Source organism: Kockovaella imperatae (assembly GCF_002102565.1).
Source record: "Kockovaella imperatae strain NRRL Y-17943 chromosome Unknown BD324scaffold_1, whole genome shotgun sequence".
In the NCBI taxonomy this organism is placed as follows: domain Eukaryota; kingdom Fungi; phylum Basidiomycota; class Tremellomycetes; order Tremellales; family Cuniculitremaceae; genus Kockovaella; species Kockovaella imperatae.
Genome location: NW_019028941.1, coordinates 892,717 through 915,187, shown reverse-complemented (window position 1 = coordinate 915,187; position 22,471 = coordinate 892,717). Strand labels below are relative to the sequence as shown.

The following is a 22,471-nucleotide window of genomic DNA, read 5'->3' as shown; positions in this document are numbered from 1 at the left end:
TGCCGTCCAGATGGTTCAATCATGCATCTATCTGTACTGCTCCTTCCATGATGCCTTGTTGTCGTTGAGGCGCCGCTTTGTGGCTTGTGAACCAGGTAAGTAGGTGCCTTCCCCTGCCCTCCCTGGCCACCCCGCCCCGCCCCGCCCAGGTCCCAAAAATGTCTATAAAAAGTCCGTGGATACGCCCGAAAAGAGAAGGAAGGGGACGAGAGAAAAAACGGCTTGGAATATCGGACGAACGCCCCACCTGGATAATACTTCATCTCTCACTCCGAGCTTCTTGGAAGGTTGAACAAAAGGGCGCCTAAGACAGACTTCATTCTCACAAAACGACCGACCGACCAACCCTACTTCCGAGCATAGCTTACATCTCGAACCCGACAGACCCCCGAACACCCCCTCTCTCCGCCTTATTGTCCTCCTGCGCGGAGATCTCGGCAGATTATTGCCGCACGCGTTCCGCCAAAACCTAAGAGCCACTGGTGGGGGCCACCCTCCTCATCACCCTTATCCTTCCTCTCGAAATCCACACCGACATTGTACGAATGTCACTCCAGTGACAAACCTCTTGGGAGACATCACGCCGAAGTGTCCATCCCGAAATCGATCCGATTGAGGAACACAGAATAGGATTTTTCTCAACGCCGGAAGGATAGTAGCAGCTTTGATACGAGCACGGATAAACGGGACAGAAGAACCAAAAAGTCAAAGTCAAGCGGTGTGATTCCACCCCATCTTTTGCCAGTCTCCAACAGCCAAGCAAGCAAGGATGAATAATGGGGGAGAGGAGCCGAGAGAGGACCGTGCAAAGTCAAAAACTCTGATCTTGTGATGACCCTGAACTCGACTGTTCACTTTGACTTGGAGGCAATGAAGCGACCTCATCGTTCGGGTTGAAAGGGGATAAAGGGATATCGGGGATAAGAATTCGTCGATCCCTCGAGTGACTCACCCCTCTTTGTCTCTAATCCTTTGACGATTGGCCCCCCTTTACTATCTATGCCTTTCTCTTCTCGCATCTCACTCCACCTCGATCAAGCTCTGATAGCCTGAACCTCGCTTTGCTCTTGCATCAAACCACTATGTCAAGGGACGACCAAGTTGTCAATGACGCTGCGACCGAGGAGTCCAGCTCCGATGTTCACATCCCTCCCATCATCGCATCTATAGGTGAGTAGCGCCACGGAAAATAGAAAAAAAAGGTCGAGGGGTCCTCCTGCCAGGGCTGATCAAGTTACGCCAGGGACATTCCTGATCGATGCGTTCGATAGCCCTCCTCGACCGATTGTAGATCACATACACGCCGTACCGCCTGGTTCCAAAGGTACGACGTTGTCCCTATCGCCTCATTCTTCCGGCTCGAGCGACAGACTACGCCAAAATAGCAGTAGTGGGAAGGGCGTGACCCAGAGGACATACACCCTGTTCCCAAATCAAGGATACGGTCACTGTCTGGCCTTGGATCCTCGTTCACTTCCTCACGGCGTTCCCAAATCTTCGCTCATGTTCGTAGACCCTAGGACATTGCCGTTTGGTTCAGGTTCCGCCGTCAAACAATTTGGTCTAATCAATGACAGTGTAGTCGCAGCTCCCGCTCCACTTCTTGCCGCACGTCCTCCGCTTCCGACATCCGTATCTGCTCCGGTGACAGCGACCAAGGCCACCACCGCCAGACTTGGTCTTGAAGATACCTCCTCTCAAGCCCCTTATGATACCGAGAGACGTCGACCAAGTTTACCGTTATCGACCACATCTACAACCTCTTCTAACGACCCAAGCGGAAGCCGATCCGCTACTTCACAGCCTGTAGGTCAACAAGGATCATCTGCATCATCCGTCTCAAGGCCCGGATCAGGCGCTCTCACTCCTCAACAGGATTTTGACGATGATCCACCCGCTCAAACATTCGAGATTCTCGGCGGAGGAGGCCTTTACGCCCTCATAGGTGCCAGAATCTTTTTACCTTCTCGTCGGCTCAAGGCACTAGTGGGGAGAGACAGGAAGGCAGATGGTGGTCGAGGCGATCTCAAACCCGAGCTGGAAGCTCAAGCCGAAACATTCGGGAAGGACATGTGGATTTGGGATGAGGGAGAAGGGAAAAGAATGACAAGGGCGAGAATACGGTACGATGGGGATGTAAGGTTGTGAGTGGTAGTGCATTATGTATCTTCGCGTGCTAGATGGTGACTGTTCTAACCTTCTTGCCTCCGCCTTAGCTTTCAACCCATTGTTAAAGCGACATGTCGGACCATGGCTTCACTCATCGGCACACCACTGCAAGGTGCAGAATACCTCCACATTTCACCTCCCTTCTCGTCGCAAGACGTTGCGACGCTCTTATCTGAGATTCATGATTTGAACCGTCGATCCGTTGAAGGCGCTTGGAACCCGAAGATAGTCTTTGAGCCCACGCCCGTTAGCTGTCATTCTGAACAGAGACAGTGGCTAGAACAGATCGCTCCAAGCGTTCATGTCCTATCGTGAGTGGCGAGAAAGCTGCAGACAGAGTCTAGCCTGATCGCATCATCTTCCGTGTAGTCCCAACCATGAAGAATTGCTCTCGTTCTACGAACAGAAGTACGAGATTTCAGATCCAGGTCTCGTGCCTGCCATCGAGCATATAATGCACCATCTCCTACACGACGTGGGCGTTGGACACGATGGACACGGTATTCTTGTAGTCAGGTGTGGTCGTAAAGGGTGCTGTGTAGGAACTGTGAAGAGAGGCTTAAAGTGGTTCCCAGCCTATTGGCTCGGAGCGCAAGGCTCAGAAGTAAGGGACGTCACTGGTGGTGAGTGAGATCAAGTATGTCCCGGTGGGTCCTGGCTGACTTTTTGATCTCAAGCTGGAAATGCGTTCTTAGGGGGTTATACTGCCGGTCTGAGCCTGACGAACGATCCGTACAGAGGTGAGTTTGTCTCCTGAACCCGCGGCTCAGGTATGGACTGATACTCTTGTACCTCTCCAGCCGCTTTGTACGGTACAGTCGCCGCGTCATTCGTCGTCCAGCAGCTTGGAGTTCCGCATCTATCAAGGTCCAACATCTATCAACAACCGAGCTCAGCTTTGGATCCAAATGCAGAAGCCTGTCCCATGGTTCCAACAGAGTTCTGGAATGGAGACCTACCACCAAATCGACTGGAAACGTTCACAAAGCGTTGCGAAGCTCTGGGAATCCTCTAGGTGCACTCCAAATTTATTTATGAAAGGGCTGGAGAGGACGGGAAGGTCGGAAAATGCTCTCGCTTTTCTGTGTGTTTTGTCTCTTGCTTGATCCGTTAGGTATACCCAGCATCCACTCATCATCATCATCTATCATCGTTGTCTGCTTTATTATATAACCAAATCGTTGTCAGCCCCCGAAGTTGTTGAAAGAAAGCAAAATCCAAATGCATGACTGCTATCTGCATCTGCGACTAGTGAAGACGTCATTCCCATGCATCTCACTTCTTCGGTATGTAGATCGACTGGCAGGCCGAGATTCGCTGTCTCCTTATGACTGCGCCCAGACCATTTTCCTTGGACCCGCAATGGACCCAATCATCGAGGACGGTGCACAGGGGAAGCATGGGAGGTCGTCGATATTCACGATAGTCCCGGATCGTTACGAGTCGCGAAGGGTGACAGGCGTACGAGATCGATAACTGGACCACCTTTGTGCAGTGTCGGCGATGCTTTCGGCCTTTGGGGGAAGAACGCTTGGGATCGGTTTCTCATATATTGACCTCTTGCACTGGGTTCACAGGCGACGCCTGTATACCACTCCAGTACAGTCTTCCCGCGACCTGCTTGACGACCCAGTCAATCCCTGAGTCTAGACCCTCCGCCGTATAAGCTGAACAAGGATGAATGAGCCATTTATGAGATTGGACCAGGTCGAGTTCGAGGGCCTGAACGGGGGAGAATAGAAAATAATACACAAAGTTAGCTCGATGCACATACCATTCAAGGTTAGGCCATTCCAGTTTTCATCGAGAACAATGAGGGTAGGACTGGGATGGGAAGGAAAGTCCTTGGTAGGAGGGAGGCCCCGACTCGCCTCACCTGACGAATCTCATGTAACGTCATTGATCCTGATAGATCCTGTTTATTCGCAAAGACCAACAGGGTCGCACCTGCGAGTCTCTGGCCGAAAATGGTCATCAACGGGACAAACCGCCATGAAATTGGAGGCTCACTTCTTCCTGTAAGAGACCCCTCAGCTCATCCTTGCAATCTGATATCCTTAATCTGTCGGAGGAGTCTACGACCCAAACGATAGCGTCTGTCGATTCAAAGTAATTACGCCAGTAAGGTCGAAGCGTTCGTTGACCGCCTACATCCCCTGCAGCAGCAACCACCTCGTCAGAAAGACAAGCCTGAGAAGGGGGGGACATCATGTCACGTCCTTACAGATGTTGAGTGTGTATCTTGAATCCCTCATATCTTCAGCATCGGTTCATTTCGGGATTTGCAGGGAAGGAAGAAAGCTCACCCATCCCTTACAAACGTTTTGATATTGAATCCTAAGGTTGGACTGATCCCAGAAATATCCTCGTCATTGAGTTTCTTCAAAATGGTCGTCTTGCCAGCATTATCCAGACCTCTTGATGGGTCGTGAGCCCTCACGTATGACAGAAGCTCTGTCCAGCGACTGGGCTCACAAGAAGAGAATCCTCATCTCTTTGGATTTCGCCTTGTTCTTGCGAATGATGGTGAGGAGACCTGAGCGCGAGCGATGATCAATAGGTGAGGCGATGCAGTAGATCTTAGATCAACTCACCCATTATTAGGGGGCGCTGCGGTGAGGCTATAAGGGACCGAACTCCCTTGGCCTCTCGATACGGGATGTAACGCCAAAACGCACAAAGATCAACACTCCGACCAGCCGAATCTCACGCGTGGACTGCCCGATGACCTTAGTGGCAATGTGGCACAAGCACAATTTTTCTTTGATACATAAGAAGAGGTCACGATAGATAGACTGAACTGCGACTCGAGCTGACTGATCCACTGCGACTAGGACTCTCAACTCGACGACTTGGTAACTCTACATCACCTCATCCGCCCAATCCGACACTTTGCTCAATTGAGGGAATCCTTGTCCAGGTGCCTCGCTACAGGACGAAATGAGCGCTTGTCATGGGCGGCACTGGCCCTGCACTCACCTCGCTTTGGTCTGTACAAACACCTTGGATACACCCGCTACACGCTTGTCAAATTGCTTGTAGAGCTCTGGAAAGTCCTCAATATCGACACGGTGTGTGACAATGGAGGTGACGTCAAATTTGCCAGTCACGATATACTCGTTGAGGATTTCCTGCCAGTAGAGATGGACGGGAGCTTGTCCGTTCCCGATAAAACGGATTCCCTTTTCCATCAAAGCACCAATATTGAAGTGGTTTGTAAAGCCACTGTATACCCCGATGAGACCGATTCGCCCAAACTTCTTGGCGAGAACGATCATCTCGTTAGGAGTTTCGGAGACGTCGGTTTCGAGCATGAGAGCCTTTTCGACCTTGTGAAGCATAGTCTTGGGCTCGTGGAACGTGGTGGAGTCGATGCAGACTGGGCACGACATGAGCTCTGATCGGTTTTATTGGTGGTTCAAATTACACACCGTCCAAGCCAGAGGGGACCTCGTCTTGAATAGTCTTGATCACATCGACTTTGCTGAAATCCACAGGGATGACTTGTCCATCAGCGCGTTGAGCCATTGCGAGTCGACTGGGAACTTTGTCGATGGCGTAGACTTTGGAGGCCCCTTTGAGGAGAGCCCATCGGACACATGCTTGCTGCCGTAACTGTTAGCCAGATCAGGGGTTCTGCGAAGAGAAAACCCACGCCGATTGGACCAAGACTGCCCCGATAGTCAGGTCAGAATGGCATTTTGCACTCACCCCCAGACACCGACAATATCTCCCTTTTCGACGCGAGTGTCCATGATGGAGTGGTATGACGTGGGCAGTACATCCGAAAGGTCTGCCGTGTGTCAGACTACTAATATCGCGAAGCAGACATGAGCTCACAGAGAACTTGCTCGTCTGTCGAAGATCATCAGATGCTATACTTCGCCGAGCGGAAATGTAACTTACCAGAGACACCAGGAGGCACTTTGAGGCAATTGACCTCCCCGAAAGGGATGCGGACGTATTCAGCTTGACCTCCAGGGAATCCACCCGTCATGTGCCTGGTGACCGTCAGCAATGCTAGTCGGAGGAAGGAATCGCATGAACCTGACCCGTATCCAAAGAATCCCGCATCACGTTCTGAAATACACGTCAGCAGGAGTCTAAAGAAAATGCGACCGGATTCCCCACGCACGACCGTACATGCTAGCCATGAGAGATGAGTTGTTCGTCTTGTCGCACATGGATGACCACTTCTTCTGACAAAACTTGCAGGTTCCACAAGCTACCTGAAACGAGACGACGACTTTGTCTCCAGGTGTCAACGTCTTGACGGCGGGTCCGACACGATCGATGATGCCCCTTGAACAGGCGCGTCAACCGTACACCAAGGCTCAAACAGTACACTGGACCCACATGAACTCGTGTCCTAAGATATCCCCTTTTTGTAATGCCAGCATTTCTGAATGGTACAAGTGCAAGTCTGATCCACAGATGGTCGTCCCCGTGACCTTGATGATGACATCCTTGTCTTCAGATATATCGGGAATAGGAGCATCGACCATTCTGACGTCCTTGTTGCCGAACCAAGCTAGAGCTCGCATCGTCGAGCCATCTTCACGATGCTTGTATTCCGGCTTGGTCGCCGCTGCAAAGGATGGTCAGCGTGTCGAAGGTGGGGAGCGGGCTGGAGACTGCCGGCGGGGGGCGTGGGCGACTTTCCACTCACTTGGGACTGGACCCATGGCATCTTGTACTTTGTTTGATACGTATTGCATGGTGAACGGTGTGAGGTTGAGAACAGAACAGCGCTGGGGACTCTCGCCTCTTCAATCCCAGCAGTTCAAAACATGTCATCCAACATTCCCGAGATCGTTCTGACGTCATGCACTGTTTCGAAATGTTAATAAGCTTGGAAGCGATTCCAGCGAAATGAAAGGTAAAGGTCTAGTGGCGTATTGAAGCTTTTTGTATCGTGGCGTATTGGTCGACTTATCTCATAGCTGGACCACACCATTTGGTGCACTCAAGGACAGCTCACAATTGACCTGAGATATGACCAGCAGCTAGAACATGACGAGGAGGTATTCCGCATCATTCAGCTACCTCCTAAACCTTGGCATGCTCTTCATGCCGGCGATTTGGGGCACAGCATAGACATACATGGTTTGATACACTGGTGGAAAGATATCACATTGCCCAAAATCAGAATGCCAATCAGAATCGCTGCTTCATCCTCGCTCCAACGGCTTTGAGATGCGCATACACCTTGCCTGACCACCATGTCAGACATGTCGTGTGACGGGTCGGGCTCATTACTCACCAGGTGGAGATCCGAGAATCAAGGATGAAATGGCATCACGAGCGATCTTGATATTTTGCACGGAACCAAGAATATGAACATGTCTGAGGAAACGGCTCAGCTATATTCGTCGTGAATGATGGCCACGCCCCAGCTCACGTCTCGGCGAGAACTATACGGGTCCTACTTGCGTTTTCGATCGAAAACTTGACTTTGCCTCCTTCACCTGCGATACGACCTGATAGTGGTATCAGCTCCGAGCTCCGACATCATGTCAGCAACTTGCCTATAGCTCGGGACAGGTGATCTCCGTGTAGGGTTTTGACGTCTTTGATCTCGAATGAGTCAAGGTAAATATCATCCAGACGAAGTAGGGCTAGTGCGTCCTACAGACTTATTAGCAAGAGCTGGGAATACTTTCCCAAGAGTAGCTCACATTGACTTCGAAACCTAGTGCGAACGCCTTGACGAAATCGGCTCCTTTCTGCACAGCGCCAGAATCGACAGTGTGACCAGAAGTCTGGGAAAGCTAGTCAGTCTTTGGTGCTCAGGGGCTGCTCAGTGCCAGCGGTCGCCCACCTTGAGCTCCACAGCTCTCCGTTTGATATTCATCCTGACTTGCAGTCCAAGCATTTCAACCATAGGTGTATAGAGATTCACCCATTCCCGCTTGAGTGGGCTCATACGATGTGGTGGAATAGGGATACGTCGGAACTCGTTCTTGAGCACTGAGCTCTGAGCAGATGCAGGTAGAGGTGCAAAACCAGAAGCAGAGGACGATGGTTCCCCGAGACCTCCTCCAATGGAAGAAGTTGAAGCGACACCTTCAGTCGAGATCAAGACGTCTTCATCGTCTTCCACATCCATCGATTCATCCCTCAGTGTTGGTTTAGACAGAGGAGCTCGTTTGGCCGGAGACACGACTGAAATGGTAGGTGGTTCAAGCTCCAACTGAGCTGCCAGGACCTTTTGTCTGTGAGATTTGTGCGCCATATTGAGGGTGTCTGAGACGATGCCAATGGATATTCCAAGTGAATGATGTATGGGTTCGCTGCTACTTTGAGATCTATCGTGAAGAATGGTGTCTGAAAAAGTCATAAAACTTTTCGGTTCGCTGCTACTTTGAGATCTATCGTGAAGAATGGTGTCTGAAAAAGTCATAAAACTTTTCAACTGCCTCCACCCAGAGAGCGGACTAAATGATAAGCTCCGTGCCTTTAATCCCACGTCATGAACTCATATCAACGCTCAGACTCGCGTTTTTGCCGTCCGCCTTGAAGCGTCTGTCCATCCTCACTTCAATCATCGACTTATCATTCCTGGCTCTGACATTGGGCTCCAGTTGGCTCAGCGAGCTAGCTGAAATAAGATGCCTAGAGATCATAAGAAACACTCTTCACGGACTCAAAATCAGTCGCACCCTACACCCTATACCAAGCCCAGACCTCCATCTCATCCCTCCCAGCCTTTGGGCAAGCACGCATCCTCCGAGCTCGACCTATCCCAAGGAACGGCCGAAGCTGGTCCATCGAAGTATCTCAATTCAAACGAGAGAAAGCGGGCGAGGAAGGAGAGACGTCGATCAAAATCGAGAGATGGTCAAGCAGCTCAAGCAGACCTCACGGCCACTCCGGCGACAGGGGATGGTCCCAGCTTCCAAGGCGGAGAAGGACATTATGGAGGCTTCGGAAAGCCGAAGATTCTATCAAAAGCTAAATCTATTCTGAGCCCAGCGGCCAAAGCAAACGGTGCGGAGACCTCCATGGACTCTTCACCGACTCTCATTACGACTCCCAAGCATTTGAAGAAGAAGATGATAGTGGATCCTGTGCCGGAGAAGCCAAAAGACGATGTTAGGGTACAGTTACTGGAACGGCAATTGAAGAATATGAGGAAGGAAACGGAGAAGGTGACGGGAGCTCTAAATGCACAGATCGCAGGTTTGAAGGAGGAGATTCAGGCATTGAAGAGTGTGGATGTCGAGCATCAAAAGGTCAATCACTTGAGTGAAATGTGCTCGTATCCAAGCTAAACATCAGCCACAGGTCATGGAAGAGAAGAAGAAGATGCACGATGCGCTCACTGAAGCGGTCACCTGTCAGATCTGTTTCGAGCCATTCAATGATCCTCATATGTGAGTATGATCAGGCTGGGTCGAATCGTATCTAATCTTCACAGTCTCACATGCGGACACGTTGCCTGCAAGGGATGGTGAGTTGTTCCATTGTGGAGGCTCGTTGACCCTTTTCTCTAGCTTCATCAGCTACTTTCGTTCTCCCGGAGCTTATGCCACTCATATGGAAAACATTGGCCCCGACAAAGATCTCACACACTTTCGAAAACTGTGTCACACTTGCCGGGCACCCGTCGTCAATCGACCATCTAGAATGTACGGTCTTGCCAGTATTCTGGAGGCTCTAGGCCTCGATGCCAACATGCCTTCGCCATCTCAAGAACGACCTGCGCCTGCGGATGACCCTTGGCTCATGTCGTTCCCTCCCGCCACAGAGGATTACCGATACAAAGATGTGCATGACAGTGTCTCTCGGTGTCGAGACTGCGGTGGAGAGATCGACGTGGATCAGTGTGTTGGATGTGGAGCTGTCTTCAGCGAGCACGAGTCAATGGCCGACAGTGAGGAAGAAATGTGGGATCTTGGACATCCCTATCATGATCCCGATGTCACGGACTCGGAGGCTGAAGCATCGAATTCGGGAGCCGAGGCAGGCGGCGCCGCTCTGAGAAGACGTTTGAGGAGACGAGATCAACGTCGACGGCGAATGGCAGAAGGCGGCGACGATAGTGATGCCGACTCGGTCGTCGACGCAACAGCCGAGGATAGACAATTCCGACGCATCATGCGAGGCGAGGAAGCTGAGCCGTGGCAGGCGGATGTCCTCAGGACGCTTGAAACGGGAAATGTTCCGGCCCGGCGCCGCCGTGCGGCGTCGGAACCCGAAGATTCGGAGGAAGATCGACTACAAGGATATCTCCAACAAACCCGTCAGAGACGGGATCATCTTTTGGACCTCGTTGCGGACGTCGATGCGCTGGGAGATGATGTGGATTACCCTGAAGATCCCGATGACTCGGATGAGCTGTATGACGGGGAAGATTCAGAGCAATATGAGGACAGTTTCATCGACGATGAAGAGGACTTGGGGCACGTAGATGGAGGCTCTGACCAGGGCTCGGTACAGAGTGCCTCAAGCGCTTCAGAAGGGGAGATCGAGGAGATCGATGTGTGAGTGTCTCGCTGAGGTACTGGATGACACTAGCTCACGACGCCTTCGGATCAGTGTCGTTGATGAGCCTCGAAGAGCGGGACGACGAGGGGCAGGTCGAGCCAGGCGAAGGCTGTATAATGATCCTGATGAGGAAGATGACTAGACTCGGTGCAGCGACATCTCTCCCCCGCGAGACTCATCTCAGAAGTACGGCTGCGAACCGGCAACACTGCATCGTATGATTACCCCAGGCCCTCTGTAAATTCACGCATTTCTCCTACCATGTCTGTCATTCACACCCATCTGTTCCATACAATCATGTTCCATGCATTCCAACATGTATCAAAAAGTGCTAGAGTAAGCGGGTTGTCCGGTTTTTCCGGAGTCATGAGGTCACCGGTAATGATTTATGACTGAACTGGCCCGGGGAGGGCGCTCAAAGTAATGGAACCTCGTGTGTACCACCCAAAAATTTAATGACCGAGCTGTGCTAGGCCAAGTGTTAAATAGCTTATGAATGAGGTTCACCTTGGACTTCTCTCTACATCTGACATTCGAATCACCATGATCTCCAACAACACGAGCAAGAACAATCGACTGATTCTGGCTAAACGACCTGAAAAGGGTCCAGTGACACCTGAGACGTTCAAATTGGAGACTGTCGATCTGGAACTAGTTCAGGATGGTCAAGTCAGAGTCAAAGTGGAATATTCCGCGATTGTGAGTGAAGGTTTCTGGAGCTCATAAGGGACAAGGTCGCTGAGACGATGATCTGCCATAGGAAGCGACCATGCGAAATTGGCTCAATGAAGCTCGAAGTTATATCGAACCTGTCAAACTCGGAGCCGTCATGCGAGCTATCGGGGTCGGAAGAGTGGTAGAATCAAAGAGTGATGAGCTCAAGGCGGGAGATCTGGTGAGATACGAGACGAGCCCTTGGGTGAAATATCTTCGACCGACTTGATTCATCAGGTCTATGGCTTGCTCGGATGGCAAGAGTATTGGCAAGGGTCCGCCAAAGAAGTCAAGAAGCGAGAGTAAGTCGTACACGAGATCCAATTCGGCGTCGGCACTGAGACATTTGAAGCACGCCTCCGGGAGGACGAGATTTTGATCATATTGGACTGCTGGGCTCTTCAGGTATGTCCATGGGGATACCACGAAGCAGCATGTCAGCTCACTGAAATTCGGATCAGGGATGACCGCTTACGTTGTTCGTCGATCGTGACGCGGACTGGTCTATGGAATTCGTTCACTAAATTCATTCTACAGGGCATGTTTGACATCGGTCAATTGAAGGACGGCGACGTCGTCGTGGTCTCTGCGGCCGCTGGGTCTGTTGGTTTGGTAGGTCGACTCGATTGATGGAACAAAGGCAACGAACGCCCCGCTGAATGGCTCGTCACCTCCTGCAGATCGCCGTGCAGATCGCTCTTGCCCATCCGAAATGTAAAGTCATCGCTATCGCTGGTTCAGACGACAAGTGCCAAATGCTGAAAGACATGGGTTGTCATGTCGCTTTGAACTACAAATCGGAAGACTTTAAGCAGAAGTTCAAGGATATAGGATTGATCGATGTCTACTTTGACAATGGTGAGCCAAGCGTCCATGAAAACGTTTGAAATGAAGGTCTCTGACGGAATGCAGTTGGAGGAGAGATACTGGACATGGTTCTCGGCAGACTCAATCCTCATGCAAGGATTATTGCTTGTGGGGCCGTCAGTGCCTACAGGTGAGGGGACTCCCGTTGCTTTTAGGCGCAATTCTTTACCTGATGTCCTGTGGCAGTGCCAAAACGCCTTATGGTCTCGTCAACTACACCAGTCTCATCTCCATGAAAGCCAAGATCCAAGGCTTCATCGTCATGGAGCACGCTCATCGATTTGCGGAAGCAGGGGCATACCTTGCGAAACTTGCCAAGGAGGGAAAGATGAAATATGATTACACGATCCTCGAGCCGAAAGACGGTGAACAAAATGGATTGAGCCGGTGTGTAGAGGGTATGGAGTTAGTAAGCTCAGGGAACAATGTGGGAAAGACGTGAGTAGGATCCCAGTATCAATCCATCCAGGCTGACCCTAAATCCAATCCATTCAGTGTGATCCATATGTCTCGCAGTGACCGGAAAGCATCGCTATAGAATGCATTGAAAGGGGCTAGTCACCTGCTTTTGATCTGACGTCATTATTTCCCTTTATAATTCTGTTGGAATTGTGTGCCGATCTCTGATTTATCAACCGGAGATCGGACCATTATTGAGCGTTCGTGGCGTTGCTGGCTTGCTACTTTCAGTGTCCTATGTCTATCAGAGCTTTGAGCACAGTATCAACAGCTCTGTACCGACTGCAACTCAGACAGTCTATGCCTCAATTGACACTCTTTGCGGATCCCCGTTCGAAATCTCTGTCTCTCTCACCTCAGAAACCCAAAACCTCGTCTTCCAATCAAGCTCGATACAAATCAGGATATAGTCAAAGTGGAGGAGCGGGTCTCTGGGACTTACATCACGAAGAAGAAGACATGGCAGCTGCTAGCAAAGCTCGTGCAAAGGCCAAGGCTGAGGGAACTGAAGTTCCCATGAACGAGGATGGAGAAGATGGAAAGAAGCCGAAAGGTCAACCGGGTACGGGCAGAGGAACCAAGAGGAGTCATAGCCCTGAAGGAGGTGGTGTAGCTGGGTCGAGGGACACGAAGAAGCATAAGAATGCGTACGAGATCAGTACGTGACAGCCATCTCCCTCTCACGAGCAATGGATGTGCTCACACTTGGCAGAGGGAAAAGTCGCGACGGCAGAAGTAGCTGCCAAAGTGGATGAAGATCCACCTTTGGACCAGTTGATGAGATTGGTTTCTGAATCTGAAAAGGACGTCCAAAAGGGTGACAGTGTGGTGTACTGGATGCGGATGGAAGATGTCAGAAGTGAGTGCGAAACTTGCGATGACGACGCGATACTGACGGTCCGGTCCGTCCGCTCAGTCGAAGACAATACCGCTTTTGCGCTTGCAGGCAAGAAGGCGGAGGAGCTCGGTGTGCCTTTGATTGTGCTCTACGTACTTTCCCCTGGAGATTATACTTGGCACGACAGGTCTAGCAAGAAGATCGATTTCATTCTTCGTAACTTGCGATGGCTCAAGGTGAGACGATCCAGTCGCTGTCAAACAAGATTTGCTGATCCTTGTCACTTTGTCGCTCAGCCAAAACTTGACGAACTCAACATTCCGCTATATATCAAATCCTATGACAAGCGTCTTCAAATACCTCGAAGACTGGTAACGGAGGTCTTCCCAGAGCTCGGGGCGAATCACGTCTTTTGCAACATCGAATACCAGATCGATGAGCTCCGCCGAGATATCGCAACGGTGAAGCGAGGCAGAGAGAAAGGGATCGAGGTGGTCCCTGTCCACGACAGATTGGTCGTACCTCCTGGCAAAGTCATGAGTAAAGCCGGGAAGCCCCTATCAGTGTACAGTCCATGGCAAAGGGGTGAGTAGCGTGATTCTCACAGAGAGGAATCTTGACTGATCCGCGTCCTTCAGCTTGGGCAGACCTGCTGAGCAAGGACAAGACGTATCTTGAGATGTCTGATATTCCCAAGGGCAATGACGCCTCGCTCAAGAAGGATAAGCGATTCGGCAAGCTGTTCGATGTTACGCCCATCCCGGATCATGTCGAGGGCTTTGAATTGAAAGACTCAGAGGAGGTGCACAAGCTCTGGCCAGAAGGAACGGATGCTGCAAAAGAGGTACGCATAGCCCCTGGGGGCTCTCGCGATAGATAGCCTGACACGGCTTAGCTACTTCATCGCTTCTTACATACAAAGGCTAGGAAACAACAACTTCAGCTCGTTTCGCCCCTGTCGGAAGGAGCGGAAGAAGATGACAAGAAATCTCGATTGAAAGTGTATCAGGACGGTCGGAACCTGGTAGACGGGGATCATTCCTCCAGGCTCAGTCCATATCTCGCTTCGGGAGTCATCAGCGGTCGTATGGTTTTGAATGAAGCCAAAACAATGGGCAGTAAGGGACGTCTAGAAACGGGCAGGGATACTGGCTTGGGCATGTGGGTTCAGGAGGTGGGTTCAGGATGCGACGTTCCCGAATGACGCTGATTTCATGACTCAGGTGGCTTGGAGAGATTTTTACAACCACGTAAGATCCCCCCCCCCCCCCCCCCCCCAACGTCTCATGAACAATCTAAAGGCTCTTAGGTCATGGCAATATGGCCACGAGTATCTATGGGTAGACCTTTCCTTGAAAAGTTCGCGGATGTTCAGTGGGAAGTCAACGAGGACCATCTCCAAGCCTGGAAAGATGGAAAGACTGGGTATCCGATAGTCGATGCGGCTATGAGAGCTTGCGCCGCAAGAGGTGAGCAATATTCCTGCTTGATCGAATCTTTCGCTGACGACGTCTCAGGATGGATGGAGAATCGAGTGAGAATGGTCACTGCTTGTTTCCTGGTCAAGGATTTGATGCTCGATTGGCGTGAGTAGATTGTTTATTGATGGAAGGGCCCAGCTCAACGTTGCGACAGGTCTCGGCGAGAAACATTTCATGCAGAGCTTGTGAGTCTTGACCCTATTTTGTGACCATGACTGAATACCGCAGTATCGATGGGGACCTGGCAGCGAATAATGGCGGTTGGCAATGGACTGCGAGTGTGAGTGACGAGCGGGAGACGGGAGATCCAGCCTGATCAGTGTATTAGACTGGTACAGATCCGCAGCCATACTTTGTGAGTCGATAGATCAGCGTATCACTGCTATTCTGATGCGTCCACAGAGGATCTTTAACACCCTGACCCAGTCAGAGAAATGTGATCCCAACGGCGATTATATTCGATATTGGGTGCCGGAACTCAAAAACCTCAAAGGCAAGGCGATTCATGACCCTTTCCACTCCTTACCGAGCAACGAATTTAAGAAGCTTGGATACCCTGCACCTATAGTAGATCATAAGAAAGCAAGAGAGAGAGCCCTGTTCAGATACAAGAATGTGGGTGAGAAGGAGGATGACAAGTGAAAAGGACAGTCATGTAGCGATTTTATAGTGTAATCCTAGTGCCACATTCGATGTTGAGCCACTGTCAACTTTGCCGAGAGAGTCACAAGTTTTGAACGAGAGAGGTCTGACGTCTTTTTTGGCTGTCAAGTCGATTAGTTTCATCACTTTGTTGCTCAAACGACTCATCGGCTCATCATGGCGCCTATCGACCCCCAACTGCAGGTCCCCAAGGTGGTACTCGGAGATGCGTCTCGATTCTCGCCTTCCGCTTCTGCTGCATCTCCGATGCCCAATCAAGCCCCTTCGTCACTGTTCACCCGGGCTCAGAAATTCGTCGAAGAAAATCAACGAATGATCCTACTGGGCGCTGCGGTTGTAGCATCCGCTGGAGCAGGGTACTATCTTTACTCTACCCGATCTTCATCTTCGGGAGGTGGTGCTGGATCTAGAGGATCAAGTCCGGGCCCAAGCTCGACGAGCGGAAGTAAGAAAAGTAAGAAGAGTAAGAAGAAGAAGGGAGGAGCAAAGGATGAATATCTCAAGACGAAAGGGAATGATGGACCGCTCGTAGAGGAGATTCCGGGGAAAGCTGAAGAGTTGGCTGAGAAGAAATCGTCAGAAAAGGCAAAGGTGGAGGATGTTCAGGAACCCGGGACATCTCATCTGAATGGTGAGAGTGGACAAAAATCCTACAAGATCGGTTCAGTTCAGCCTTTCGATCCGCTGACACGTCGACAATAGATGTGCCAGATGAAGCTGGTCTGGCCGCCATGTCTGAGTCGGTAAGTGAATGGACCTATGCGGGCCCAAATGTGTGACTTAACATCATGACGTTTAGGATCGAAATGCACTCGGAGCGACCCTCAAAGACAGAGGTAACAAACTATACTCGAGGAAAGATTTCAAGCGGGCAGTCGAATGGTCAGCTTCCCACTCTATCCACTCTCAAACAGGCTGCTGACGACCAATCAGCTATACCAAAGCCATCGAAGTATCTATCAAGCGAGACCCTGTGTTCTTCTCTAACCGAGCTGCATGTGGGTCACGTCCTTCTTCCTGTGCGAAATCAGCTCATTTTCCCTTAGGTTACACCAACTTCTCTCCTCCCGAGTACGAAAAAGTAGTAGCGGACTGCGATGAGGCTCTAAAACTGGATCACACATAGTCAGTCGACGTCTCCAAATTCAGATGAATACTGACCGTTATCCAAGCGGGAAAGCGTTGAAGAGACGTGCTGCCGCTCTGGAACACTTGGACAGACTCGAAGAGGCCGTCAGAGGTGGGTCGCTGGGTTGCATCACCATCAATTCTTCAGCTGAGATGGGTTTCCAGACTTCACTGCCACGACAATCCTCGAGCGATTCCAGGATGAACAGGCTGCTGCTTCTGTCGAAAGATGTCTGAAAAACCTAGCTGCGAAGAAGGCCAAGGAGATGCTGGACGTGTGTCTATCTGAGGGCTAGAGCCAGCAAATCCACTGACCTCACGCTGCAGACCCGCGAACCCAAGCTGCCATCTCCGACCTTCATTTCATCCTACCTGTCTGCCTTCCGACCCCGTGAGCTGAGACGCGAACGCCCCGTCATACCAAGCTCACTATGTTCAGATGAGAAACCTACCCTACCCGAGAACTCCACGCAGGGTGATCAGACTCTCCTGCTAGCCTTTGATGCACAAGAAGCAGCGGACTATGCTCACGCCATGACGCTTGCGAATGAGGCTATCGATCAGGGCATCTCTTGGAAGCAGGGTCAAGCAGAAGCTTACAACATGAGGGGAACCTACAAGTGAGCGGCAGCACACACCATGTCAAGCCGAGACGCTGACCTGGCATTTGTGCAGGTTCTTGATCGGTGATTCCGTTGGCGCTAGAGATGACTTGCAGAAGAGTCTGGACCTGGTCCCTGAATTTGTGCAATCTTGGGTTAAGATTGCTTCCGTCCATATGGAACTGGGTGAGCTGCTGCACCCGTTTCACTTGCGGGCATGCGGCCGAGAGCTTATGCGTCCCAGGCGACGCCGCTAGTGCCTTTGGAGACTTTGAAGCTGCTATCAGACATAATCCCAACGACCCAGACATCTATTACCACCGAGGTCAAGGTGGGTCAAACGCGCCATTCACTTGCTGACAGTGTTCAGTCTACTTTATCATGCAGGAGTTTGCCAAGGCTATCACAGACTACACCAAGTCTACTGAGCTCGATGGATCATTCATCTTTACCCACGTTCAGCATGCCGTTGCGCAGTACAAGCAAGGCAGCGTAGCATCCAGTATGGCCGCGTTTAGGAGGATTCTCAAGCAGTTCCCTGATCGTGGAGAACCGAGCAACTACTAGTGAGTCGAGCGTGCCAGACCGTTCGCTGCCTGGAATTAACGGATCCCAGCGGAGAGCTCTTGCTTGACCAACAAAAGTTCCAGGAGAGTGTAGAGCGATTCGATCGAGCTCTCGAACTTGATAAGAACAAGTGAGCGTGTCTGTCTCTTGGCTTTGGCTGACATCTGTAAGGCGTCCCCGAAATGTCCTTCCTCTAGTCAACAAATCGCTAGCCATATTCCAATGGAAGCAGGACATTGGTCAAGCTGAAGCCTTCTGCCAAGAAGCTCTTGAGATTGATCCCGACTGCGATGTCGCCGTCGCCACTTTGGCTCAGCTGTCCCTTCAACAAGGCAAGATTGACCAAGCTATTGAATGGTTTGAGAAGAGCGCGAAGTTGGCTAGAACAGAGGGAGAGTTGGTCAATGCCATTACTTGTGAGTGGAGTTTTGAGGATGCGTGTGGTCTGGACTCATGAGACTCCACCAGACGAACACGCTAGTCGAGCACAACAGGCTTTCCTACAGGTGAGTTTGGCCTTGCAACCAGTTGCATGGGGCGGATCGTGGCTGACTTAGGCACTAGAACTACCCTGAATATGCTGAACGTCTGAGTCAGATGGCAGCTGGAATGTAAAAGAACGGCGATCAAACGTGAAAATGGTGTGGTTCTGTTGTTGAGGCACCAGAGAGATACACGATGGAAAAGGGGCGAGTGAAGAAGTGAAAGCTGAGCGGAAGAAGACGGGGAACAGGATTAGGATCAAGAAGATGTTTTCGATATCAACTGGCTTCAGCTACATCTCACTTATGCAACGACTCCTCTGAACTCTCTTTGATAGTGCTCCAGAGCCGTATAGCGAAGGTTTACAGTTTCGGTCTTGTCAGCTGTTATGGGGTGATGCTCGGAAAAGGAGTACTGAGGCTGGACCTCCTTGTTTGTCCGATGGCAACTCAACGCGGATGATGAGTGTGACATCGTTATCTCTCGAGCACCGATCCACGACCTCGATGCCCAACGCTGCCATCATCGTTGCTGCATGGATAGGGGCATTAAAGACCTACATACGAACGACAGAAGAAGACTGTACAGACTACCGACCCGCTTTCGCTCCGTTAGAAATTTGGGCGAATATCGAAAGACTGGGAACTAAGATGTCTGGGGCGTTGTTCTAGCCAGGGATTGACGCTCGACTCGAAGTTGACACCAAAAGATGATTTGGAGAGAACGAGGAGCAACTGTTTTGGGGAAACAAAGATTCCCTTGGCTTGCCGCACGAAGCCTCAATAAAAGAGACTTTGTTGAAGAAAAGAAGAAAGAAGAAAAGAAACGATGCAGGTCGAAATTTTTTGTACTTTGCAGCAGCGAATCAGCGGGATCAAAATCGTGAAACTACAGTGTGTGGTGTGGCAGGGTGGCGGCGTGTCAATGTAGTAAAAGGGAAACATCTCTTCATACATGGTCTTGTGTGCATGAGCTTAAGTGAGTCATATTCAGGTATTCGTTCACTAGGTATCGCAAGGGTATAGGACTTGATGGACGTCGAGAAGCAGAATGTCCCGAATGTATTTCTGTTCTGTCGCCGGGGTCACGCGGAAAGCTGGTTAAACATGCTCAGACGCTGACGGCTGACACTCCGTCGATCAGACGTTTTGCTGATGGGGGTCTTGACCTACAATGAGATCAGACTAGACCTAACGAGGGGGAGTCGAGCTCACCTGAAGATCGCCTGAAGGGATCGCTGCTGTGCGGTGTGAACTTTCAGGCACTCTTCCATCCGAATACTGCCACGGTGAAGGACCCTGACCACCTGCGTCGTTGGGCGAAAGCTGCGTCCCGACTTGACGTTGAGTGTCTCGCACAGGAGTAACATACGACTCGAGGCCCAGTGGCTGATGCGCAGCCTTTGGCTGCTTCGACGGAGTCGCCATTTGAGCTGGTCTGGTTTCCAGCATAACGTCCGGGTTGTCATACGTCTTGTTCATAGCCTCGGCAAGTGAAGTGATGTATGGATCGTCATCGCTTGCAAGACTATGATTGAAATCTTCTGTGACTTGAGTGTTCGCTGCCGATCCATTCCTCAAACCTTCATTCTGGCCCTCACCTCTATATCGGGATCCCTGAGATTGATCGGTAGCCGGCTGGAGCCATTCATTGAAACTTGACGGGATGTGAGATAAACTTGTATTTTGACCAGTGGGAGGTAAAGTCACATTCCTTGCTGGTACAGATCTGTTCTTGCGACGAGCTTGCGCTTTGCGTTTTCTGGATGCGTCGTACGAGATGACGGGTAGCCGACCGGGCGACTTGGTCTTGGTCCTTGGAGATTTCGAGGACTTGGCGGTATAGATGTCGGATGTCGGCTTCGAGATCGGATGATCACCTTCAAGAGAGACACTAGCGAGGTTGCTTGGAGGCGTGTCTTCGTCAACATCATGGATGATGACTGGTCGCTCCGACGTGCCATCTCGAGAGCGTGGCGTGACGATTCTCTCGACGAGCGAATCTGCAGGCGAAGTCGAAGGTGGTGCCAGTGGATTTTCACCTCCGTTTGAACTGCACAATGAAGCTTCTATCACTTGTTGTATCTCGATACTCTTGCTTCTGGTTCCATAGCGCGAGGCAAATTGGGTAGCAGGTGCGGGCGCGTGTGTCGTCTTGCGTTTCTTGGAAGGTTTGCTACCAATGTTGGTCCGCGACTCGAGGCTGTCAGTCTCTGTAGCCGAGGAATGCTGCGATTCTTTCGCGGCAGTCTGACACGTGATAACTTGAACCGGCCCAAACTCGTCTATCGATGCAGACCTCTTTGACTTGCTTGCAGCTGAGATCGCGACCAGACCTTCCTTTGAAGCCCCGGCCTCACTCCTCAACGCTTTGATTTCCGCCAGATTGTCCTTCAGTTGGTCCTGGAGCATCTGAAATCGATCGTTGTGTTCGTGCAGCATGCTAGGCGTTTCGATGATGTCTGCGATCGATGAGACTTGACGGACAAGGTCGGACACCCTGGTTGAAAGATGATCGAGGACGCTCTTGTCTGCATTCCGTTGTTGATCAACCTTGGAGGCGAGAGCCTCGACGGCACTAGTCAGCCGAGCGATAGCAGCACGAGAGATCGTGCAGTTGTCATGCTCAGATTCTTCTGTCCTCATATTGCGGTCAGTGATGGAGCTAGAGGTGGCGGCTTTGACTTTCATTTCCATCGCTTGGAGGGCATTCTTGAAGACCGCTACGCTCTTCACCGCTTCAGGGAGCTCCTTTAACGATGACAACGTGTCCTCGAGCTCGGACAGTTTCTCCAGCTTGGAGTCGGTGTGTTTGAATCTCTGTGAGATCCATGAGAACAGCTCGAAGTTGGTTTGATCTTCATATCCCTCACCTCGAATGAGAGCTTGTTGGACACCATCATCTCAGCTATGATCTTCTGCCTAGTATCGTTGAGATCGTTCGTGAATAGGGTACGGGTCTGGTTCGGAATTTGTTCGATCAAGGATGCGAGCTGCTCCTGGAAAGCTGTGGAGACTACTCCTCGTGAGCTCCCTGGGTCTAAATGCGGCGGCTGCGAGCTCACAAAGTCCGCCGAGTAACTCTGCCGTCTCCTCTTTCGACGGCAGACTTTTGACGAGTACCTGAGTGTCATGTAGATTGTCACGAACCCGACCGGTCGCTTCCTCGGATGCTTCGACCCTTCTTTTCACCTCGGCAACATCTTTGACAATACCTGAAGCGCGCATCAGCCTCTATATCATGTCAAGAACAGCAGAAAGCCCTCAGCTCACCGTCAAGCACATACATGACCTTCTCGCCCATCGTCTTGATCCGTCTTCTCGGTTCATTACCCTCTCGATAGACGTCTGAACCGGATTTGGGACTAGCAGATCTTGAAGCTGTACGAATGGTTCCAGGAGTGGGCAATGGGTTGTCCCGAGGGGATACAGGTGGAGCACGATGGTGGACCTGAGTCGGATGATAGTGATCGGTACGGATGGCGTATTCATGATAAGGGTACGAAGGAGTATCGTGACCAGGTCTCGATGGTTGGAGAGTCGGTGCCCACAGGTCAATTTGGCTCGGGCTAGGATATGGGTCGCAGACCGTCTGCTGCATTGGACCATACTGAGGTCCTGAGGTACAGTACCGAACTCCAGAAGGCATCGGATGTGATGGTCGAGCATGAGAGCCACCGGCAAGGCTCGCAGCCGCCCAAGGAGTCTTGGAATGAGGGTAAGGCGAGGGCGACTGTGAGCCCATGAAGTCAGGCGGGAAGGCAAGTCTAGCAGGATGTTGGAGGTCCGCAGTAGAAGGAGGGGGAGGTTGAGACGAAGGTGGCAGGGGCATGGGAGATGAGTGGGATAGGGATGGCTGAGAAGGAGCAAGGCCCTGAGACGGGGGAGGCGGATGATGCCTGGACCTGGTGGCGGTATGAGATCGGCTCATGATGTGTGTAGGCAAGGCTAATGAATGAGTTAGAGATCAGCCTGCAGTGTTAGAAGCCGTGAATGTTCTTGCGTTGGGAA

General features: G+C 51.2%; 9 protein-coding genes across 9 annotated transcripts; 5 read left to right on the top strand and 4 right to left on the bottom strand.

Moving 5' to 3' along the window:
• The first annotated feature begins 984 nt into the window (after nucleotides 1-984).
• Nucleotides 985-3,287, top strand: BD324DRAFT_23944 (Ribokinase-like protein). The gene is made up of 6 exons (XM_022012254.1): nucleotides 985-1,170; nucleotides 1,244-2,144; nucleotides 2,217-2,480; nucleotides 2,539-2,792; nucleotides 2,847-2,909; nucleotides 2,970-3,287. The coding sequence occupies exons 1-6, from the start codon at nucleotides 1,083-1,085 to the stop codon at nucleotides 3,182-3,184; spliced, it is 1,785 nt and encodes a 594-aa protein (XP_021874528.1). The 5' UTR covers nucleotides 985-1,082; the 3' UTR covers nucleotides 3,185-3,287.
• A 110-nt stretch (nucleotides 3,288-3,397) lies between these two features.
• Nucleotides 3,398-4,861, bottom strand: BD324DRAFT_612294 (putative ADP-ribosylation-like factor). Its single transcript, XM_022014379.1, has 7 exons — nucleotides 4,764-4,861; nucleotides 4,645-4,705; nucleotides 4,476-4,586; nucleotides 4,394-4,410; nucleotides 4,180-4,325; nucleotides 4,046-4,126; nucleotides 3,398-3,891 (listed from the first exon to the last, which is right to left on the bottom strand). Exons 1-7 carry the CDS (start codon nucleotides 4,765-4,767, stop codon nucleotides 3,715-3,717), a joined length of 597 nt encoding a protein of 198 aa, XP_021874527.1. The 5' UTR covers nucleotides 4,768-4,861; the 3' UTR covers nucleotides 3,398-3,714.
• Nucleotides 4,862-4,898: 37 nt separating this feature from the next.
• On the bottom strand, nucleotides 4,899-6,982 carry BD324DRAFT_612287 (chaperonin 10-like protein). The gene is made up of 11 exons (XM_022014378.1): nucleotides 6,839-6,982; nucleotides 6,526-6,757; nucleotides 6,305-6,471; nucleotides 6,222-6,249; nucleotides 6,076-6,170; nucleotides 6,010-6,024; nucleotides 5,881-5,962; nucleotides 5,825-5,840; nucleotides 5,601-5,775; nucleotides 5,149-5,548; nucleotides 4,899-5,097 (listed from the first exon to the last, which is right to left on the bottom strand). Exons 1-11 carry the CDS (start codon nucleotides 6,885-6,887, stop codon nucleotides 5,031-5,033), a joined length of 1,326 nt encoding a protein of 441 aa, XP_021874526.1. The 5' UTR covers nucleotides 6,888-6,982; the 3' UTR covers nucleotides 4,899-5,030.
• Nucleotides 6,983-7,243: 261 nt separating this feature from the next.
• BD324DRAFT_612284 (hypothetical protein) lies at nucleotides 7,244-8,582 on the bottom strand. The gene is made up of 6 exons (XM_022014377.1): nucleotides 7,991-8,582; nucleotides 7,848-7,931; nucleotides 7,698-7,797; nucleotides 7,571-7,649; nucleotides 7,433-7,515; nucleotides 7,244-7,382 (listed from the first exon to the last, which is right to left on the bottom strand). Exons 1-6 carry the CDS (start codon nucleotides 8,570-8,572, stop codon nucleotides 7,327-7,329), a joined length of 984 nt encoding a protein of 327 aa, XP_021874525.1. The 5' UTR covers nucleotides 8,573-8,582; the 3' UTR covers nucleotides 7,244-7,326.
• A 119-nt stretch (nucleotides 8,583-8,701) lies between these two features.
• BD324DRAFT_678265 (hypothetical protein) lies at nucleotides 8,702-10,992 on the top strand. Its single transcript, XM_022018983.1, has 5 exons — nucleotides 8,702-9,404; nucleotides 9,457-9,545; nucleotides 9,590-9,622; nucleotides 9,666-10,655; nucleotides 10,711-10,992. The coding sequence occupies exons 1-5, from the start codon at nucleotides 8,781-8,783 to the stop codon at nucleotides 10,799-10,801; spliced, it is 1,827 nt and encodes a 608-aa protein (XP_021874524.1). The 5' UTR covers nucleotides 8,702-8,780; the 3' UTR covers nucleotides 10,802-10,992.
• A 95-nt stretch (nucleotides 10,993-11,087) lies between these two features.
• Nucleotides 11,088-12,819, top strand: BD324DRAFT_612273 (hypothetical protein). The gene is made up of 10 exons (XM_022014376.1): nucleotides 11,088-11,358; nucleotides 11,420-11,554; nucleotides 11,611-11,675; nucleotides 11,726-11,778; nucleotides 11,835-11,851; nucleotides 11,911-11,985; nucleotides 12,054-12,231; nucleotides 12,286-12,370; nucleotides 12,427-12,678; nucleotides 12,736-12,819. The coding sequence occupies exons 1-10, from the start codon at nucleotides 11,152-11,154 to the stop codon at nucleotides 12,776-12,778; spliced, it is 1,110 nt and encodes a 369-aa protein (XP_021874523.1). The 5' UTR covers nucleotides 11,088-11,151; the 3' UTR covers nucleotides 12,779-12,819.
• A 573-nt stretch (nucleotides 12,820-13,392) lies between these two features.
• BD324DRAFT_575162 (DNA photolyase, FAD-binding/Cryptochrome) lies at nucleotides 13,393-15,660 on the top strand (the record flags this gene model as incomplete). Its single annotated transcript, XM_022013109.1, has 12 exons — nucleotides 13,393-13,558; nucleotides 13,616-13,773; nucleotides 13,834-14,122; nucleotides 14,176-14,381; nucleotides 14,433-14,711; nucleotides 14,761-14,787; nucleotides 14,847-15,006; nucleotides 15,055-15,123; nucleotides 15,173-15,203; nucleotides 15,247-15,298; nucleotides 15,347-15,373; nucleotides 15,421-15,660. The coding sequence occupies 12 exons, from the start codon at nucleotides 13,393-13,395 to the stop codon at nucleotides 15,658-15,660; spliced, it is 1,704 nt and encodes a 567-aa protein (XP_021874522.1).
• Nucleotides 15,661-15,771: 111 nt separating this feature from the next.
• On the top strand, nucleotides 15,772-18,781 carry BD324DRAFT_612254 (mitochondrial import receptor subunit tom40). Its single transcript, XM_022014375.1, has 16 exons — nucleotides 15,772-16,312; nucleotides 16,384-16,424; nucleotides 16,481-16,563; nucleotides 16,615-16,679; nucleotides 16,728-16,806; nucleotides 16,854-16,921; nucleotides 16,975-17,084; nucleotides 17,137-17,200; nucleotides 17,249-17,429; nucleotides 17,485-17,597; nucleotides 17,656-17,742; nucleotides 17,782-17,977; nucleotides 18,028-18,108; nucleotides 18,150-18,394; nucleotides 18,447-18,484; nucleotides 18,543-18,781. The coding sequence occupies exons 1-16, from the start codon at nucleotides 15,838-15,840 to the stop codon at nucleotides 18,591-18,593; spliced, it is 1,977 nt and encodes a 658-aa protein (XP_021874521.1). The 5' UTR covers nucleotides 15,772-15,837; the 3' UTR covers nucleotides 18,594-18,781.
• A 510-nt stretch (nucleotides 18,782-19,291) lies between these two features.
• Nucleotides 19,292-22,391, bottom strand: BD324DRAFT_678261 (hypothetical protein; the record flags this gene model as incomplete). The annotated part of the gene is made up of 5 exons (XM_022018982.1): nucleotides 19,292-19,629; nucleotides 19,676-21,280; nucleotides 21,334-21,476; nucleotides 21,526-21,675; nucleotides 21,734-22,391. 5 exons carry the CDS (start codon nucleotides 22,389-22,391, stop codon nucleotides 19,546-19,548), a joined length of 2,640 nt encoding a protein of 879 aa, XP_021874520.1. The 3' UTR covers nucleotides 19,292-19,545.
• Between the last annotated feature and the right edge of the window lie 80 nt (nucleotides 22,392-22,471).

Excerpts from the sequence above, each read along its gene's own strand:
- BD324DRAFT_23944 (XM_022012254.1), top strand. The coding sequence starts at position 1,083 with ATGTCAAGGGACGACCAAGTTGTCAATGACGCTGCGACCGAGGAGTCC. Across the intron at positions 1,171-1,243 it reads TCCCATCATCGCATCTATAG|GGACATTCCTGATCGATGCG; the intron begins GTGAGTAGCGCC and ends AAGTTACGCCAG. Across the intron at positions 2,481-2,538 it reads CCAAGCGTTCATGTCCTATC|TCCCAACCATGAAGAATTGC; the intron begins GTGAGTGGCGAG and ends TCTTCCGTGTAG.
- BD324DRAFT_612294 (XM_022014379.1), bottom strand. Across the intron at positions 4,587-4,644 it reads GAGATGAGGATTCTCTTCTT|AGGTCTGGATAATGCTGGCA; the intron begins GTGAGCCCAGTC and ends CGACCCATCAAG. Across the intron at positions 4,127-4,179 it reads GGGGTCTCTTACAGGAAGAA|AGACTCGCAGGTGCGACCCT; the intron begins GTGAGCCTCCAA and ends ATTTTCGGCCAG.
- BD324DRAFT_612287 (XM_022014378.1), bottom strand. The coding sequence starts at position 6,887 with ATGCAATACGTATCAAACAAAGTACAAGATGCCATGGGTCCAGTCCCA. Across the intron at positions 6,171-6,221 it reads GCGGGATTCTTTGGATACGG|GCACATGACGGGTGGATTCC; the intron begins GTCAGGTTCATG and ends GACGGTCACCAG. Across the intron at positions 5,098-5,148 it reads TTTGTACAGACCAAAGCGAG|CGAGGCACCTGGACAAGGAT; the intron begins GTGAGTGCAGGG and ends TTCGTCCTGTAG.
- BD324DRAFT_612284 (XM_022014377.1), bottom strand. The coding sequence starts at position 8,572 with ATGACTTTTTCAGACACCATTCTTCACGATAGATCTCAAAGTAGCAGC. Across the intron at positions 7,932-7,990 it reads GGAGAGCTGTGGAGCTCAAG|ACTTCTGGTCACACTGTCGA; the intron begins GTGGGCGACCGC and ends TAGCTTTCCCAG. Across the intron at positions 7,516-7,570 it reads CGTATAGTTCTCGCCGAGAC|ACATGTTCATATTCTTGGTT; the intron begins GTGAGCTGGGGC and ends CCGTTTCCTCAG.
- BD324DRAFT_678265 (XM_022018983.1), top strand. The coding sequence starts at position 8,781 with ATGCCTAGAGATCATAAGAAACACTCTTCACGGACTCAAAATCAGTCG. Across the intron at positions 9,405-9,456 it reads TGGATGTCGAGCATCAAAAG|GTCATGGAAGAGAAGAAGAA; the intron begins GTCAATCACTTG and ends CATCAGCCACAG. Across the intron at positions 10,656-10,710 it reads GAGATCGAGGAGATCGATGT|TGTCGTTGATGAGCCTCGAA; the intron begins GTGAGTGTCTCG and ends CCTTCGGATCAG.
- BD324DRAFT_612273 (XM_022014376.1), top strand. The coding sequence starts at position 11,152 with ATGAATGAGGTTCACCTTGGACTTCTCTCTACATCTGACATTCGAATC. Across the intron at positions 11,986-12,053 it reads CCGCTGGGTCTGTTGGTTTG|ATCGCCGTGCAGATCGCTCT; the intron begins GTAGGTCGACTC and ends CACCTCCTGCAG. Across the intron at positions 12,371-12,426 it reads GGGGCCGTCAGTGCCTACAG|TGCCAAAACGCCTTATGGTC; the intron begins GTGAGGGGACTC and ends GTCCTGTGGCAG.
- BD324DRAFT_612254 (XM_022014375.1), top strand. The coding sequence starts at position 15,838 with ATGGCGCCTATCGACCCCCAACTGCAGGTCCCCAAGGTGGTACTCGGA. Across the intron at positions 16,313-16,383 it reads CGGGACATCTCATCTGAATG|ATGTGCCAGATGAAGCTGGT; the intron begins GTGAGAGTGGAC and ends CGTCGACAATAG. Across the intron at positions 17,085-17,136 it reads AGGCCAAGGAGATGCTGGAC|ACCCGCGAACCCAAGCTGCC; the intron begins GTGTGTCTATCT and ends CTCACGCTGCAG.